Source organism: Artemia sp. Qi Xiang Cuo, chromosome 8, assembly GCF_049724085.1.
Source record: "Artemia sp. Qi Xiang Cuo chromosome 8, ASM4972408v1, whole genome shotgun sequence".
NCBI classification, from domain to species: Eukaryota; Metazoa; Arthropoda; class Branchiopoda; order Anostraca; family Artemiidae; genus Artemia; species Artemia sp. Qi Xiang Cuo.
In genome coordinates, this window is record NC_142801.1 from 34927265 (window position 1) to 34947736 (window position 20472).

At 34.1% G+C, this 20472-nt stretch overlaps 1 protein-coding gene across 1 annotated transcript in view; it reads right to left on the reverse strand.

Moving 5' to 3' along the window:
• Positions 1-20472, reverse strand: part of LOC148949353 (beta-galactosidase-like) — a 226419-nt gene that overhangs the window by 6073 nt on the left and 199874 nt on the right. The window contains exons 4-7 of the mRNA XM_089092683.1: positions 16510-16660; positions 11303-11366; positions 9862-9956; positions 7360-7540 (exon numbers count right to left, since the gene is read on the reverse strand). Of these exons, the coding sequence (XP_088948809.1) occupies positions 7360-7540; positions 9862-9956; positions 11303-11366; positions 16510-16660 (491 nt within the window). The remainder of the gene's footprint in view (positions 1-7359; positions 7541-9861; positions 9957-11302; positions 11367-16509; positions 16661-20472) is intronic.

Below are 20472 nucleotides of genomic sequence, written 5' to 3' on the forward strand. Positions count from 1 at the left end.
TAGCGTAAAGAGCGAGGCGTTGAGGAGGGGACAGCTCCCTTCATATACAGAATAATTTCTGTTCGTTTTAAGTTTTAATGTTGCTCCTTACTTTCAGTTTAAAAAACTTGTCTTTTTATTTAATTTCTGATCGTTTTTTAGTTAATGCAGCTTTTATTTTGGCTCACCGTAATTGAATAAGTAAACAAAATTTGCATAAAAATTTTACTTTTATTTTTCTAATTTGGTTCTGACGTAATTTACAAATTAACTTACGTAACGAACTTCTATATTCGTATATTTTTCTTCTGGCGAAAAATACGAAGTTGCAGATTTTTGCAGATATGAGCATGAAACCTATGTTATAGGTTTTTCTGATACGCTGAATCTGACGGTGTGATTTTCATTAAAATTCTTCCAAATTTAGGGGATGTTTCCTTCCTCTTTAAAAAATCAGGTAAATTTTCTCAGGCTCGTAGCCTTTGATGAGTAATACTAAACTTAATAAAATTCATATATTTAGAGTCAGCATTATAAGCCTATTCTTTTGATACATTTATTGACATCAAAGTTCCGTTTTTAAAAGTTTCGATTACTATTGAGCCGTATCCCTTGTTTTTTTTATTGTTTTTTTATTACGTATATGTTATTACGCATATGATGGGATTCTCCCCTTAGTCAATACCCCGTTCTTTACGTTAAAAGTTAAAAAAAATTTTAATTCACAAACCCCGGAATCACAAAGGCCTTTTAGTTAGAATAGATAGCTCTTTTGAAAGCACTAAAAAAAAAAACTGTAGCGTAAAGAGCGAGGTATTGACTTGGGAGAGACGCTCCTCATATACGTAATAATTTCTGTTCATTTTAAGTTCTAATGTTGCTTGTTACTTTCAGTTGAAAAAACTTGTTTTTTTTAATTTAATTTCTGATGGTTTTTTAAATAATGCTTGGAAATCCGGCGCCCCCTTCATAGAAATGTCCCTTACCCCAAAGAAACATCCTCCACGGAAAGATTCTCCCGAGTAACCTCCTCCTCCAGCCCCCCCCCACCAGAAAAAAAATTCTTCCTGAAAATGTCTGTATACTTCCCAATAACCAATACAATATGTAAGCAATGGGCAAAGTTCATAACTTGCAGCCCTTCCCCTGGGAAGTGTGAGGGATTAAGTCATCGTAAAAGACATATTTATTAGATTTTCGACTATGGTGAACAAAATGGCTATCTCAAAATTTTAATTGGGTGACTTTGAGAAAAAATGAGCGTGGGAGGGGGCCTAGTTGCCCTCCCTTTTTTTGGTCACTTAAAAAGGACACTAGAACTTTTAATTTCCGTTCCAATGAGCCCTCTTACGATATTCTAGGACCACTGGGTCAATACGATTACCCCTGGGGAAAAGAAAAAAACAACAACAAATAAACACGCACCCGTGATCTTTCTTCTGGCAAAAAATGCAAAATTCCAAATTTTTGTAAATAGGAGCTTGAAACCTCTACAGTAGGGTTCTCTGATACGCTGAATATGATGGTGTGAATTTCATTAAGTTTCTATAACTTTTAAGGGGTGTTTCCCCCTTTTTTCAAAAATCAGCCAAATTTTCTCAGACACGTAACTTTTGATGGGTAAGATTAAACTTGATGAAATTTATATATTTGAAATCAGAATTAAAATATGATTCTTTTGATGTATCTATTGGTATTAAAATTCCGATTTTTTAGAGTTTCGGTTACCATTGAGCCGGGTTGCTCCTTACTTACAGTTTGTTACCACGAACTGTTTGATTCATAATGTTGATTCTCGCTCTAGCCTTGACCATTGTGTCTGCTCAGCCGATCTATCGACATCTAGCATTCAGGTTGACGAAGAAGAGAGGGACTATGACTACCTGCCCTTATCGTTACAAATTTCTATTTCTGCAAATTTGGTGATTAACCCTCCTCGTGTAAATAATTCCAAGTGGTTTAAAAATCGTGATTGGAATCGTATGAATTGGCCTTTATATCTGGCTACTCTAGTCTCCCTGTTGCATACCATTAAAGTACCGTATAACCTATTATGTTGCAGTGTTTTTTCATCAAATGCTCGAGCCCAATTAAACACGTATTATTATGGCATTGTAGACTGTACGAAGACGGCTGAAGAAGTCGCAGTTCCTAGTGAAATGATTCGTTGCCGTACTCGTAAACCTATGTGGAATATTGACTCTGAGTTAAAGAAAGTAAGAAATCAAGCAAAATTCTGGCTCCGAATTTGGATTGCCTGCGGGAGTCCGTCTAATAGTAATGTTTTTGATATAAAACGGAAAACTAAAATTGATTTTAAGCGACGAATACGATCTGTTCGGGAACCTGGTGCCGAATTTCCGGAAAATTCCAATGAATAGAAGTGTCTTGTTAATTCTTCGAGACTTGATGGTTCACATGTTGACAATATACCGCAACGATCCTGGATTCAGCATTATTCGGGTTTATTTTCAGTAGTAAATTATGCTGTTCACGCTCGGTTTTCAATTCTTTTGTCTCGTTGTTTACCCCCTAAAGTGTCCCAGCAAAATGTCATTCCCAATTCTGTTGACGCCACTAGGGTGTCGATTAAACGACTGAAATCTCAGTCCTCTGATATAGATGATATTTTCACTTTTAGTTTGAATCTGCATTCAAAAGAGTTGCTATCTTACTTACAGCCTTTGTTTCAAATGTATCTTTGTAATTTCTTTGTTCCTGATAGTTTCCTTGGTGGCATGGTTACTTCGATTTTGAAGCGAGGTAAAGATCCTAATAAGTGTGATTCGTATAGGAATATAACTGTCGCATGTAATATTAGCAAGTTATTTTAGTATATTTTATTATCTCACGTTTTTGATTTAGTTAACTATGATGCTAATCAGTTTGGGTTTAGAACACAAATTGGCTGCCCGCATGCGCATCGAGCCCTTTCAGTTCTTTTAAGAGATGCTAGCGTTAAGGGACAAGTTCTGCATATATGTGCACTTGATCTGTCCAAAGCGTTCGACAGTGTTTTCACTCATAGGCCCTTTACTTTTATATGAGCTAGGGACAAACGCCTCTATTCTTTTGGTTTTAAAATTTTTGTATCTTAATTCTTTTGTAAAATTGAGATAGAATTGTCAGATTTTAGGGAATATACCTGTTCGCCGTGGTGTTAGACAGGGAGGGATGCTTTCCCCATATATTTTCAGTGCTTGCTTATTTAGTATTCTTTCAAAGATACCCTCAACCACCGGGTTTTTGGACGTGTCTTACCTTGGTTACGTCGACGATCTGATACTTATTAGTCGGTCGAAAGTTGGGTTAGCACAGAGTGTTAATAATGTCCCTTCTTCTCTTGAATAAAATTGGTTTATCCCTAAATATTGCCAAATGTGAATATTTGTCGTTCAATGATGTTTGGTACGGGTGATCTAAATTACCGTCTTTTTGTTATTCCCCGTGTTTCTAGTCTCAGGTGGCTTGGGATTTCGGTATGTGATTCAGTTTCAGCTCTACGGCAAAAAACTGTATCTGATATTAAAGATAAATTAAAAATGGGTTATGCTAAGATAGTTGCTAATCGTGGTCTTATAATAGGCGCAGTCTCACGAAATTTTACTCAACTTTTTGTGATCATGCTATACTTTTTGTGTCTAGACTTTACCCTCTGTTTCGAGAAAGCGATCTGAATCTAATCCCCATTTATTATTTCCGGTACTGCAAGTTTCTTCTTTATTTGCCACGTTCCTACCCTAATAGAAAAATCATGGCTTGGTTTTGTGCTACTGATATTATATGTATTCTGCACCATCATCAACATGTAATTACTTCTGATGCGTGCTTAAGGCTGGGCCCTCATCATCGCCTCATCCGGTTGTTTAGTGCTGTTTGATATTTCCGTTTAGTTATTTAATTGTAATTTTTGTAGTGAATTTTTTCTTTCTTTCTTTTCTTTATTGCTCCACGATTTTTCCATTGTAAGCGGGTTATAAATAAAATAAAAATAATAATGATATATTAAACTTTCACTTGATTTGACTTCTTTTTCACTTGATTTTGGTTCTTTGTCTTGATATGCGTATATATGCCAACAAACTACACAAACCAGATTTCTTATTTTAACTATACTACAGCTTGGGCTTCTCTTTCTAAATGCATTCATAAGGTTCGGTCTACAGATAATTCAATATTTATTTGCGGTGATTTTAACAAAGATCATAAAAATGAGACTGCACCGTTTACTCCAATGTTACTTTCACCTCTTTTGTGGCATTTTTTCGACTACCAAAATCGAAGCCATTTTCCAGTGTGCGCAATTCACCTTACACTTAAGACCCGAATTTCGTCCAAACGGACGCTCCACGGATGCTGGGCACCATTGTTGATATTTCAAGATATATTCTAACAAATATTCACTTAAGTTTGCAGGTTCAGCTTACTTATTCTCTGCCTCTTCACGCACAAAAATCTAAATGGTTTTTTAACCCTTGGTGAGATCGCTTTGATCTCTTTCTATATCAATATTCATTAGGTTCTATTTTATCTGAATATTGAACGTTTCTCCTTTAACGAGAACACTCTCGATTTAGATTTTTACTTGGTAGAGTTAGCTCATTCAATCAAGGTCTCTGCTTCTGTCTCTTTTCCTTTAGATTAAATTCGACCTAGAAACGCAATCAAGAGTGGAGCAAAGACGTCATACTCCGGGGCAAAACAAAAACACAAATGCTGGTTTCGTATTTGAGCCGATTGTGGCTATTCGGAGTCGGGAAGCTTTCGCGGGAAATAATCATTAGGTTCTGATGGTCTGCAACACGGATGTCTGATCTACCGGACAACACAATTGTTCGAGCATTTTCAGCAATTCTTCAATAGCATATAAATCATACGCTATGTAAAGGTCTAGTAACGTGTATTCCTAAGAAAAATAAAGATCCGAATTCTTACGACTCATATCGACCGATAACCATTTGTTCGACGATTGGAAAGCTTCTTGAGAGATTTATCTATAAAGAAAATAGGACGAAGTGTGGTCAGAGCATTTATAATTAATCTGATTTTCGTGAAGAACTTGGTGTGCAACTTTTCTAGCAATTATTGAAAGGCATAGAAAGTCAAAAAATGGCCTTTACGTTTGTGCCAATGATATTTGAAAGGCTTTTGACTCCTTTCTTCCCTCCCAGGCAAATCTTTCTCTCTTTAGAAGCGGAGTTAATCCATTTGTGAGCACCTGCCAATGGAAGTCGTATCAGAAGGCCTCAATCCAAATACGTTGTCTGAAGCAAGGTTCTGTTCTAAGTTCTGCAATATTTAAACCCACTCCAAGAAAGGCAATTTCAAAATCTATGCAGGGGTAAGAAACCGGGGGGGGGGGGGCCGGCAGGGCACTCCTCCTCCTCAATCGTCACAACTAGATCTAGCACACAGGCAACATCGTAGAGAGATCTTTACAGGCTCAATTCAAAGTTATTGATCATTTCAGCGGGCTTTTTGTCCAAAGTAACATAGGTTCGAATCTTTGATAAGATAATTTTCTTGAAATTCATATTCTCTTTCGAACACCGATTCATTTCTAATGATCAGTTCTGCTAAAAAGTAATGCAATCAAAGAACAAAAAATTATGAAAATATACTTTCTGATGAAAATTTCAAATTCTTAGCAGCAATGAGGTGGAAAATTTGTATTAATAATAACACAAATTTTCGTAAAGTATATTAACTGTACATCATAAATTCTTTGGTAATTTCATAGGTAGCTGAATTTTTATTTACAACTCCCCAAAGATACAGAAACAGATACAAAAAAACAGAGTACCTCAATTCATGAGAAACATAATTTCTTCAAGAAATTTTTGGACTGAGTTCTAACAATTCATATGAAAAACACCTAACTTTTATTTTTTTTTTCTTTCCTTAGATGTTTCATAAGTGCATGTAATTTACCAAACTTCATAACATTAGCCAGAGGTCCGTCAAAAATTCTCCAAGCCTTAAAAAGTCAGATTCTTTTTTCTTTTTTTTGATACAACTCATCATTGGCTGAAAAAAGATTTGTACTAAGTTTTGATGATTTATTTTATACATTCTAAGTAAAGATATGATCATTCGTGTTAATAGGCTATTGCAGTGTAAATGAATCCCATTTTGTTATTCTTACAACCTATCCTCTTTTGAAATACAAACTCCAAACGAGATCTGGAAAGAGGAAAATTCCAACCTAATTTCATTATATCCGTTCTAAGTACCGTATAGGTAATTTTAATCAGGCTTTAGTCACTTCTCTTCATTTTTGCATCTATTCCGTTTATTCTTATTTTTCTGTTGTAAGCCTAGTAATTCGGAGCAGTTTAGATTATATATCGTTTTACTTGCAACTTAGGCAACCCCCACAACCTCGACGACCTCGATATCAATTCTCAACACTTTTATTTCTTTGCTCATCCTTCTCTTCCAAAGGTCAAAAATTTAAGCTCTTTTCACTAATCTGTTTTCCAGAATGACTTTTGAAAACTTGCAGTATATTAAAAATCATGTAATAAACAATTTTTTTAGAGAAAATCTTTTCCTTTTTCAAATTTTTAGATAGAAAATTGAAACTTCCTCGTTTATCGGAACAACAAATCAATTGAATTTGGAAACAACCAATACTCAAAATTGTATATAAAGCAACTTACTCTCAACAGTGAGATTTATGAGAAGAAGAAAATATTAGAAGAAGAAGAAGATATTAGGAGAAGAAAATATGAAGGGAACGATTTCGCTCTTTCCCCTCTATGGTTTCAAAACGGTTACTGAGTTGAAAAAACAAATCTTTACTTAATTTGAAAATTATTAATTTAGGCTCAATCCTTACAGTCGTGATTTGACTAACATTGAATAGTTAAATAGTTTTTTTTTTCATTTTTTTTATCGGCAGTTTGTTGTGAAAAATAAGGAGATTTTTAACGTAAACGTCCATCTGCTAAACATGGAATGATCTGATGATAAAGACTTTTGAAATTCCATAGAACATGGAGGTATAAAACTTATTAGGAGAAACAGGAAATTTTAGAGACATAAACATATTGTTTTAGAAGATGTAATTTATCACATGGAAAATTTTTATCAAGGCTGATTGTAACAATATAATTATAGTAAACAAAAAAAGAAGAAAAAAAAAAGAAAAAATGTGTATATAACCAGTTAGTCTTGCAAAGCATGGAAAGTGACCGTAGCTAACTGGATAAAAAAAGTAATGTGAACCATTTGAAAAAAAACATAGGCCTTCGTTTTTGACTGAAGTTCTTAAAGAAAACATTCAAGCTTTCTACAAATAAATGTACAATGGAGTAAACAAGTAGGATCCAATAGAGTAAAAATAAAGGACGTTTCTTTAATTATGTTTGTTCTAACCTGCTCCAAAATCAACAGTAGCATAAGCTCCTGGAATCTTTCCACATTTGAGATATCCATCCGCGTTTCCATCAGTAGTAAATAAAACTGTATCTGCTCCTAGGTGTCTTAGAACTAGGTCCCGTAGGCTAGATGTATAGTCGTAGTCGCAAGCTGGATAACTCCCATACTCATTTTCTACCTAAAACAAAAAAAAAAGACAGATTTCAGTGCTTAAATCAGCTTGCAATTTAAATAAAATACGGAATACAAAATACTTAAGAAATAGTTTTAAATTAGCCTCCCTTGGCCTATAAATACCATACGAAGCATAATATCAGTAACAAATTTACTTAATATTTTATAATCTTTCTAAAATTATAATAAATATTCTGTGTTACATAAAAATGAGACCGTAGGCTATGTTTTTCGAGGTGGTTTCATCATTGTAAACTTGATTACTCCTAACAGGCCATCGTAGCAATGAGCTTCCCGAGACTAAGAAAGCTGGGTTCACTCCTCGCCCATCCTATTCTATTCAGGGCTTGCTATATTACTCCCTCCCGTCCAAGGACATTCTGCTTGTCGCTTGTCACCAGCTCGATTACAAAACAAAAGCAATTTTGGGAAGCCCTTAAAGGGTGACCCTAACTTCTTGATCTTTCTTTAATTACGAACTTAGATAGTGGGATCAAACCCATATTAGGTACAACTTATAGTTTGATATATAGTCACTAAAAAGATGACTTAAAGCTTCGGTATTTAGTCAGGAAGACACCTAGTCGATCTACCTTAATTGTGAAGGTACAAATGTTAAAATTTGATTTCCCGCTCATCTTCGTATTTTTCCAAATATTTTTGAACTTTAAAAAAGATTGTGTACCTTAGCTATTCTACTTTTTACATTTTCAATGTATCCATTTTTCCTAATAATGATTTTACCTAGGTAAACAGAACTGTCCACATGATCATTTTACTAGGTACCTAAAAAAGACTCTTCATCACACAGTTCCTTAACTTATGGAATTCGTTTTCAAAAAATAATTTTCTAACTAAGTCTTATCCTTTGGAATATCAAAATCTTTAACGATTCGTTCATTTTGCCGATACTTTTACCTATGACCTTCAATTCTTATTGTAACATAATTCTGGAAAAGATTTACTTTTCCGTTTAATACCACATTCTCTCGCAGCTTTTGCTGAATAATTGTTAACAAATTTGGCAAAATAATCTATATAGTCAGGAATAAAACACAGCCCTACTTAACTCCTGAGCCAGCACTGAGCAAAATCAGGCATTAAAATACGATTTTTTTTCCTACGGAGGGTGGAGGGTACTGGTGGTACAAAATAGATAATGTACATTTTTCGACTTTTATATACTTTTCCTAGGAGTAGCTTCAGAAAAACCTCAAAGGAGGGGTTCCTCCAAACACCTTCCTCCATGTTCAAGTATGGTTATTAGGATTCCAGAATTTACAATGTTCCTAATTCAACTACCTCTGGTGCTTCAAAGGACCCATCCTTACTTTAACTCAACATATCCTTTATTTGAAAGAAGCAAATTCATCATCAGGCACTTGGAGTCCCATATTGATCCAGGTGTCCAATAATAATCCCTCCGGAGCTAATTTGCAAGGCTGAATGAAGTGCGGTATTTTACAGGAAGCATGTATCTGGTGCCTCAAAGGACCCATCCTTATTTTAACTCAACATATGCTTTTTTTGACAAAAAGCAAATTCATCATCGGGCGCTTAGAGTCCCAAATTGTTCTAGGTGCCCAATAATACTCCCTCCGGTGCTAATTTGCAAGGCTGAATGAAGTGCGGTATTTTACAGGTAGTATGTATATTCCTGGATATGTTACTGTGAATCTCCGAAACCTGGCTAATGTCGACGTTCATCGGTGAATGTCCAAAATTCCTTTTTCTCTGCTTGAATTCAATAAGCTTTGCGAATCGGCTTTTTCAGACTTATGCAAGATTTGATGGCATAGGTTATATTTATGCTAGATTAAATTAGGTTATAAATCTCAGAAATGGGTTAAAAACTTAACTTAACCCAGCCTATTCTAACCTAACCCAACCTAACATAACCTGTCACCGTCAAACCTTGCATAAAACTGAAAAAGTTGACTGGCAACGCTGACTAAATCCAAGGAGAAGAAAATTTATTTCGGATATTCACCGGTGAATTTCGCCAACTACAAACATTCAAGAATAGAAATTTCTTGTGCACAAATAGTAGTACTCACGTTTTGCAAATTATTTTATTTCACTCTACTTCTGGGGATTTTTTCTCTCCCCTTTCCTTTCTCTTCACCCCTTGCTCTGTATCTTAAATAATTATATCTAATTATTTATTATAAAAACTATTTAATTCTATTTTCTGTAATAATTTGGTATAATAAATGATTATGTTTTAGTTCACCCAAGCAGACAGTTACGTTACGAATTTTTTTTAGATGTTTCAACTAGAAATTATTTCAGACTTCTAAAACGAGAACACAAAAGTACTATTACCTGCACCATCAAAATATTGCCTCCATTATTAACTAAGTGCTTCTTGACTTTTGGTAGAAAAACAGCAAACCATCGTTCGACAAACTTCATAAAACCTAGAAAAAACGTCGTCCATTTAATTCCTGATATGAAGAAATGTTCCCCACTTATTCCTTCGTGCTTCCCAAACTTTTCTTATTTTTATTTAATCTTTTATTTTGATATAGCAACACCAATACAAATGAAAGTTGTACGTCATAGTGAGTTTAGATATAGAACATAAAGATTTATTCGTAACAGTAGCGGTTCTCCATTATAACTAAAGATTTCTCATTTCAACTGTAAATAAAGACAAGTAAGGAGGAATATAGTTTGATGGGTCAAAGGAGCGGGAAAAGATTAGGTCATATTAGGTCAACAAAAAAAGACAAAATATAAGAAAAATTATCATAAATCCCATTGATAGTGTTCAATAAGTATCCATAGTTGGAAAGTTGCTACCACCGTTCTTGGATCTGTCTTTTTTTTTAAATAGAAATGATACATGATCGTAAATTTTCTAACATTACTAGCTAAATTTATTCCTGTGCTGCATATATCACAGCTTTTATTTTTTGCCTCGTCTTGTTTGATTCTTTAAGTTAATCTAGTTCTAAATTATTTCTCCCATAGACAAAATTTATGGGGGTACCCAACTAATGAATAACTTATTTTTTCCGATTCCTTAGGCAGCTAGATCGGTCATTATTAATCCTCACAAGTATTCAATTCACAGAGTTTAAATAAAAAGATAAAGTATTTACATACATCTGATTAAACATCTGACAAAGCATGGTAATTGAGGGCTCTATCTGAGCTTTACCAACTTTATAGGGTCTACTCTTTTGGTATTTCTAGTTAAAATAAGTCTTTGAGTCCAGGGTCCTAGCCGAGTGGGCGGACAAATTCTTTGTCCGTGAGAACAGAGGTTTGAGTCCTGCGGTAGTTTGTTATTTGGTTTGAAACGGAGGTCAGTGGCGTGACCCTGTAAGCTCAGCCACAGTCGACCCAGCTCTAAATGAATACCTGCAGAAATCTGGAGAATGTAAACAGGAAGGGTGTGCGAAAGCAGAGGATGACTGACCTCCCATAGTACTTCCTGGCTGATGAGCCATGAAATGGAGATCAGGACCGCCAGTCGGGACTGTAAAGTTCAATGTCGTATTCTTTTTTCTTTACTTTTGAGTCGCCAAAATAAATAAAGTAAATTTTGCTGAAATGATTTGTTATGCCCTAGAATGAAACAAGCTGGATACATCTCCAAATAACAGCCATTTTAAAAGTAACTATCTCTTCATTTCATGATTAGTCGAACGATAATTTTTGTAAAAATGACCGTTTTATAGTTCGGTATAGGACTAAAAAGATTTAAGCTTTTCTAAATGTTGGCTTGGACCAGATCCCCTAACGCATTGATACTTACTTGGGTCAGCCGTACGTAACTTAGCTTCAGGATTATTCGATAAAATCCAGAATGGTAGGCCTCCCTAAAAAATAAATATAACATATTAAATCCTTATCCTGCTCAGATACACACACAAAAAAGGAAAATGCTACTGAATTTTTACGGCCTCATCAATTGAAAACAAAGCTTGAATACTAATACAAGTCATAAATACAAAACTTCAAAAAGAAAATAACTTTATGTTAAACATGTATTTTATGAGGAGAATCTCATTGAAGGTGATGTGATAGCCATATGTGTTTTAAGCAGTGTGATTTTTCCTTGTCCCAACATCAACAAATAAAAAAGAAATTACGAACATAATCGAGATTATAGGAATTTAAAAGATACTTCCTACTAAAATTACATTTGTGACTTTCAATTTAATTTTACTATTTTAAAAGGATACTTTTTTTTTATCAAAATGGTTCATTTTTAATTTTTTTTTATAAAAATGAATAGAAAATAGATGCCTAAACAATACTTTAGGAATAGTTACTGGTCATTTTAGAACCAATATGTTTAGTTTGATGAAGCCATATTTTTAATTGATGAATCACTAAATGATTTAACAACCAGGCTACTATTCTGTACATTTGAAACTAATGTGTTTAGAAAGAGAAGGCAAGGATAAAAATTTACTCCCCATCAGATTAATGAAACTAGACTGATTGTTTAAGACTCTGGGAAGTCTCAGCAATTTTTGGTTTTCAATGTTACCACGATAAACAAATAACTGTTTAATTTGTTTTCAGTAAAGTAGAAATGACACTCTCGCCTTTAGAGGGTTTAGAGGGGCGGTGGCCCTATTCTCAATTGCGGTAATTTCTGTTCCATTTAAGTTTTACTTGAAAATTCATTTGAGTTTCTGTTTGTCTTAGGATTCATCTATCTATCGATAGAAACATCTGTTATCTTTATGGCTTAATAAAGCTTTTATCAACCATTTTATTGAACATTTCTTTGAAAAGCTTGCTTTCTTGAAAACCTTTTATAAATTAACTTCTGTTCGTGTTCTAATTGATATAGTTTTATTATTTGTTAATTTCTTGGAACGTTTGTGAAGTCTTGTTTTCAGTTTTCTACTTAAGAACTGAAATGTTGGAAAGTAGTTAAAATTTGGGAGACATTTGGATGATCAGTCTAAATGTTCGATCATCCGTAGATTTCTGCAGCAGCATTTAATGTTGTTTTCACAACGCAGCTTTGGGTAGATGGGAAAAGTGTTTTATCAATATGGATTGAAGAGCTACGCAATTTTGGCATTTTATAGGGCTGAAGCCATCCTTTAGACACCTTTGAATATACACGTATATTCGGTGTTCTTTTTTGTTCTAACTGCTTACTTAAATGAATTTCAAGCTCATTTACATAAAACACTTCTGTTTTTACCTTAAAAAAGGAAACCAAAAAAACTGGATGTCTCAGAGCAATACTGCCAGATTTGTTTTCTTAAATTTTTGCCTTAATGGAGGTTTCCTTAGCCCTGTCTACATGCCCTGAAATTTTCAAGCGGATCAGCGAGAACAAAATCGAGCTTTTTGTGTCAAGAATCGATGCAGTGAAATTTTCTTTCCAGATTGTTCTACTAATTAAGGACCACTCGGTCCAGGATACTTACCCTGGATGTTTCATGCTAATCAGAGAAAAGCAACTTTTGGCCAATTTTTAGATGCCAAGAATCAACGTAACCCGATTTTTTTCTTTTTTTTTTCTCTTGGGTCTGTATTGCCCAGTAAGGTGCAAACCTATTGGACACACAAAATAATCAAAGCATATTTTGGAACATGTCAATGGAACAATTTGTTTCCGTTGTTTTTTTTGTTATTGTTGAGGTCCTATTGTAAGGGCATGGATACATATCACGTCAGTTTCAAACCTATCAGAAACGGAGCAAATTTGCGACTCATTTTCTGTCGTGACGAATTGATACAGCCAACATTAATTTCAAATTTATGTATTTATGATATGTATTTTTGCTCTCTTTAAATAAAATTCTGTCTCTGCATTGCTTCTTTTTGTAGTTAAGATTTAAGTCTAAGACTTAGTAAGGATTAAGTTCAATTTTGTATCCTTAGTAGATACAAGTTATCGCAGCTTGAACAAATGTTATTTTTGAAGTAATGGAGAACTTTAAAGCTTTCATTTGAGCAAACCAAATCTAAAGCATATTTCAAGAAAACGTCACATTTGACCATACACACGATATACTAGGTCAGTAACTTTATTACACTAGGCTCCTCTTGGCCTACGAATTCAGATGGTGACTTTCAAACTGATCAGGGATAATTAATTTTTTGCTCCATTTTTTGAATCCCTAACAAAATCCCCTACCACAAAAATCTGTAGTCCCCTTAGCCCAGGCAATGATCTTTAAAATATATAGAGCCAAGCGGAAAAAGTATTTTGTCATTTTTATGGGCACCATTTACGGAGAGGAGACAATACCCTCAAAATAAAATTTTTCCTGAACACTCGGGACGAACAGTTTTAAAGTTCAATTTAATCAGAAAAAGGAGTTCGTTGATCCTTTTTTTAATCCAAAATAATCGAATCGTTTTTTAGAGTTTTAGTTTCTATTGACAAGGGTCACTCTTTGCTAGCAGTTTCTTAGAAAAAACTAATTTATCAAAGATACGAGAAGCTATCCAACAGTAAATGTAAGGTGGCCCCTTCCCCAACCTTAGGTCTGTACGCTCAAGTTTGACTTTTTGGAACAATTTTTCTAAGAAAGACTGCTCAAACATAAGGGCCGCTGAATTTGAATAAGAGGCATTATTAAAGAACTTTTAGACTTGAGCGTAAAGAGCAGGGGTTGAGGAAGAGGCAGCTTCCCTCGTATACGGAATAATTTCAGTTAGTTTTAAGTTTAAATGTTGCTCTTTACTTTCTGTTGAAAAAAATAGTTTTTTTATTTTATCAAACAGTTCGTGGAAGTGAACTGTAAGTAAGGAGCAATACGGCTCAATATATACCACAACTCTAAAATATGGAATACACCAAAAAAAATCGGCATTCTATGCTGATTCCAAATATATAAGATTCATTAGGTTTAGCGTTACCCGTCAAAAGCTACGAAACTGAGACAATTTGCCTGATTTTTGAAAAAGGGGGAGGGGAACAGACCCTTAAAGTAAACGAATCTTAACGAAAAGCAAACCATCAGATTCAGCGAATCGGAGAACGCTATTGTAGAGGTTTCAAGCTGCAATCTGCAAAAATGTGGAATTTTGTATATTTTGCCAGAAGAAAGATCACGGACGCGAGTTTATTTGTTTTTTGTTTGTTTGTTTTTCCCTGGGGTGATCTTCTCGAACCATTAGTCGTAGATTATCGGGAAAAGCAAAAGACTGGGGGCCATATACCGCCCCCCCACGCTACTTTTTCCCAAAGTCGTCTTATCAAAATTTTGAGACAGCCCTTTTATCCAGCACAGTTGAACCTCACGGCCCCTGGGGAGAGGTGTGTCAGTCGTGAAATTTGCCCATTGTTTTTACTGTTTACTGACATTTGTTTTTACAAATTTGTTTTGTTTTTACATTGTTTTTACAAGTTTACTGACATTTTTAAGGCGGGGGGGGGGATTTTCCGCTGGGGGATTTTCCAAGGGGAAAGTTTCTATGGGGAGGGAAGTTTTCGGGGGTAGTCTTTCCAAGGGAAATTTTACACTGGGGAAATTTCCCCGAATTCCTATACAAAAGTCTTTTTATTTATCTTACTTTCTCTTTGCTGAATCAATTTTACTGGTGGAGATGTTAACGAAGATTGTCAGGGAAAAATTTTTACCGGGCTGAAATTGTATAGAGTATATTTCCGTAGGGGGGGGTTTTCTACGGGAGAAATTTTCCATAGAGGAATTTTCCACGGAAGAAATTCTCCAAGGGGAATTTTCTGCAGCAGCACCTCTACTTGGGAGGCGGGGGGATTTGAGGGGAAAATTTGCAACGGAAGGGGGATTTCCGGCATGAGTTAAAAAACAATCATAAATTATAGTCTTTTTCAAACGAAAAGGTGCTAATAAAAATTTTCAGCCAGAATCTTCCACAAGAAATTTTCTGGGGGAAATTCCAGCAAGAATGGAATTGTGTTAGGGGAATTTTCTTGGCGAGGGGATTTTTTACGTGGAGAAACTTACGCGGGAAAAACATTCCACGGAAGAACTTACCGGGGGGGGGGGAGATAAATTTTCTATTAAGGAAGAGCCAGATTTCCCGGAAATATTTAAAAAACAATCAGAAATTAAACAAAAAAAGATGTTTTTCCAACTAAAACTAAGGAGCAACATCAAAACTTAAAATGAACAGATATTATCACGTATATAAGGGGGATTGCCCCTCCTCAATACCTCGCTCTTTACGCTAAAGTTTGACTTTTTGCTCCGATTATTTAAGAACGACTCTTGAAACACAGGGGTCGCTTAATTAGAACAACAAGATACTTTTTCTTTAAAAATACACAAAAAAACGTTATTTAATCTACTTATAAAGACGAACAAACAGTTGTGCAGTAAAGAATAGGGATAGAACTGGTAGTACAGCAACAGCTCAAACTATGATAGAGCTGTTTGGCTTTACGACAAACAAAGCTCACTAGAACTTAACATTATATGCTATCTAACTTTTCTTTTAGGCTTCACCATCCTCCGCTCTTGCATCTTACATTCAAATATAATTTACTAAAAACAGAAACTGGTAAAGATAAGATATTTAATCGGAAGATGAAAATAAAATTAATAAATAAACATGGAGCCTAAGGCTAAAACCAGATTAAGATAAAATAGAAGGAGCGTCTCACAAAACCATGGAATTACGATTGAAAAAAGAAACCCTAAAGACCCTCTGAAGTGAATTTAGAAGAAGAATCATAAGAAATTCTGATTTTTAGTAAAGAAAATTCTTATCTCATGAATGGGTCGTAAAATTTAAGTAATATTGTGAAATAAGGTACGTATTTTCTACAAGGACATACAGGAAAAAAAATTGCACATATTACGTATTCTTTGTCCATTTTGTTTTGCAAATATAGGCTAGATTCATTTGAACTCTGGTAGTGGGCCTTGGCACCTTAGCTTGTACTCCAAAAGTATGTATTACAGCATTTGAGAACAGTTATGACCGTCTAAGCCGGTTCAAGGAAATATTAAGCAAATGATACATAAGCAACATTTTTTTTTTTATAATTCTTACCATGTCTACTTCCGCATCTATGTACGGTCCCAAGCGTAAAATAATATATAATCCGGCTTTGCTCGCTTCAGCGAAATAAGCTTCGATGTCTAAGTTACCATCAAACTCGTAAATACCATCCTGTGCTTCATGCCCTTTCCAGTAAATATACCTAAAACAAGAAACATATTAGACATATGTCAGTTACATAGTCAGTTACACCAAAGAGAAGGATGAGTTGTATAAAATACATTTCTAGTACATGTATATTGGAAAAACCCTATAGAAGCAAGTACTATACGCGAAAGTTTGTACAAAACAAAAAGGTCCAAGGTTCCATTGTTGCAAAACATGATTTGAGAATTAATTTCATTAGTCCAAGAAAAAAGATTAAAATATACAAAAGCTATGTTTCTGGAATCAAACTCCATGCAGTACCTTGAATAGGATATTAAAGACAAATAAAATTTAGATAAAAAAAAACAAGCAAAAAAAAAAAACATCAAGCTTGTTCAAATGAAAGTCAATAGTAACATTAAAAACTGAAAACGAACAGAAATTACTAATGGCGGTCACATCCTCTTAAAAGCTTCTACTATGATTTTTAATTTATGGCTCCGTTTTTCTTTGAAAGGGGGCGTCTCCTACACCTTCAAAAATGTTATCTATCTCCCCACTCCTCCTTCCAGGGGAAAACTATGTGTCTCTTGTTCTTATTTGGCTCTTTCGTTGGACTCAACAAATTACATGATTAATAAGTAAATTAATGACACAGAACCCAAATAGCTACAAATAGAACTAAGCAGAAACAGGTTGAAATTATAAAAAAAATCAAGAGAACCAAATATTATTAAGAAATCAAACGTCAGATCATAATACCATCCTTCTTTACTTGGGATATTCCCGCCAAAACTGAATTTCCAAGAGCAGCCATTAGGATTATTATTCTCGAATTTTCTTTGGATCTAAAATACTTTCCTTGACTCAAAATGATATAAATTGTGAAAGACCATAAAAATACACAACAGATGGTCTGAAATTGAATTTTCATTTAATCTTATAGCATATGGTGTTTGTAGAGACATTATTCTAAGCAACAGAGATAAGAAACAAATGTTTCTGAAAACACAATCAACCGGTTTTGTTTTACAACAAGAATCACATCTTGTGTTGGAGGATGCCAGAGAACTTAAAATTAACTTTTTATTAAAACGAATCCAGCATATTTTTCTAGCTACTTGTGCAGGGAATCACCTGTAAAGTGTGACAAGTCAATATCTCGGCAGCTATGCATTGAATCCAAAACATATTCTCTAAATATTTATTCAACGACAGGTGGAAAAATAAAAACATATACATTTAGGGGATGCGTGTCTCAAAAACCCTTAAAACGTTCTCAGTGGATGCATGCCATACTCAACTCCTTAGGGGTCGAGTGTGACTGAATGTTAGCTTCAGAAGATCAAACGACATCCTTCATTAAACGTTGCATATACAAAATCTGCAAGAAAAAACAGATTTCGCTTTTGTCTCCAAAAAAGTTTCTAGAAAAACAATCGCATGAATTTTCCTAAGCATTCAAATCTTAAAGATGATTTTGTATCAGAATTAAAAATAAGACAAGCTTTACATGAGGAAACCAGGGCAAGCACAAGTTGAACAAAATTGTTCCATATAAAGCTTTATGCAGTCAAAAACTCCACCATATTCATTGATTTTTAGGGAGCATACCCCTATTATATATTTAGAATTTACAAAGAAAAGAAACTATGACCCATCTGAAACTTTTTTCAATGAAAATATTTCTACATAAATTTGCAAGAATTTAAGGGTCGAGATAGGCGTATTTGATACCTATGGCATATATTGATATGCTTGCAACGATATCTACCAAAACTTCTCAGTAGATTAACAATATACACAATTTTTAAAGGAGGTGCTATATGGCGTTTCAAAGCTAGCCCCTGTTGACTTCTAAAGAAAAATGCGCAGCCACTAAAAATCTAGTATTTCCTTATCTCTATGATACCTTATATATATTTTTTTACTCCAATGCCAATCAAACAATTCGCGGTAACAAACTGTAAGCAAGGAGTGACTCGGCTCAATAGTAACTGAAATTCTAAAAAACGGAGTTTTGAAATTAACAGATACATCAAAATAATCGGCTTATAATATTGATTAATTAAAAAAAACTTTTTCCACAAAATAAGTTTTTCAAAGAAAAGTAAAGAACTCCATTTAACCAAAAATGAGCAAAAATAAAATCAAATAATCTACCAAGCGTGAAACTACAAAATATAAATGTTTTTACTTCTAAAACTTTAATAAATCAAATAATATTAACATTTTGATTACTAAATATCAACATATGTATATTAAACTGACAATGCATATTCATTTGTATTTTTTTCAGTAAAGTGCAAATTATGTTCTGGCTTTGGAAAGGCATAGGTGTTTTGTGCCCAACTTATGTTAATTTCTGCTATTTTTGACTTTGACTCGGTTATTTATTGTAATTTCTGTTCGTTTTGGGTTTCTTTTATTTATCGATGCTGATTTGTGTAGTTTCACGCTTGGTAGATTATTTGATTTTAATTTTGCTCATTTTTTGTTTAATGTGAGTTCTTTACTTTTCTTTGAAAAACTTATTTTGTGGAATTTTTTTTTAACTAATTTCTGTTCGTTTAATATTGACATAGTCTTTTCAGGGAAAAAGAAAATAATACTTTAAACCTTTTCATTTTTTTTTAAACTTTATAGTTTGGCCTGCTATTTGTATGCTGGAGAAAAATTTTCAGCAATTTTTAACAACATACACCCTTTTAAAAATCTGGACACAAATAATAGTGTTTAATTTAGTTTCATACCTCCTCTAGTTGACCTGAAATCGAAAACTTGATACCATTCGCAAAAATATCTGTTTCTACTTTCTTTGATAGCTTGGATGCATTTACGCTATTTTGATTTGGTTAAATTTTAAGAGCAGAAGTAGCCCCGAAAGTTTGAACATAATACCTTCAGCCGATCTTGGGACACTGCTGAGATGCCTTATTGGGAATTAGCATTAACACAGTGTATTTTGATTTAATCTAAAGGCAAAATTTAGTTTTTAAACATAATGGGCGAATGGGAGGGGGATTAGTTACCCTCCACTCACTTTCGACTATTAACAAGGGCACCAGCCCTTTCCATTTTCAATCGAATGAGCCCTTTTCGCGGTTCCCACGACAACTCTTTCGATACGAAGAGCCCTGGCCTAAACAACATCAACAAAAAAAAAATAATACATTATACCCACATAGATCTTTACTATAAAAATGTCAAGCCTTCCAATCACTTTCGACTATCAAAAGGGACACTTGCCCTTTCAAATTCCAATCGAACACCTTATATGAGTATAGTCCTTCTAATGAATTTGCCAAGGCCCCCGTACCAAACAGGTTTTTCTGGTAGGTAAACAGGTCATTACACTCTTTGTCAAGAGGATTTACGCAATTTCAAAGTTCAGTGTCTTTTTTTAGTGGTAAACCAAAACCGATGTCTCTTTTTAGTTGCCAATTATTTTTTATATATATTCAGGTTTCATATTAGATTCTCCATCAGTTTTGAATATTTTTATTCGAGATAGCACTACAAGTATTTTTTGTAAAAAACATTTACATAGAAAAAATGGATAGTTCTAAGCAATTTCTGGTGAGTAAAAATATTCTCATTATTATATTAAAAAGAATCGATCGGTAATTTGGGGTTAGAATAAAATGTTGATTTTTTTTTAATGTATTAATTGTTACAAAAGCTTCCTTTTTTTTGAGTTTCGGTTTTTTCCTTACTTATAGCTCGTTACCATGTACTGCTGGAAAATGTATTTCAGTGATATTTTAGATCATAGTAGGCTAATAATGCTTTTCGTCTTTAGAAGAAGAATCAAAAACAATTTAGAATCTATGCTGCTTACGGGGATTGACTGAGCCATGTTAATTA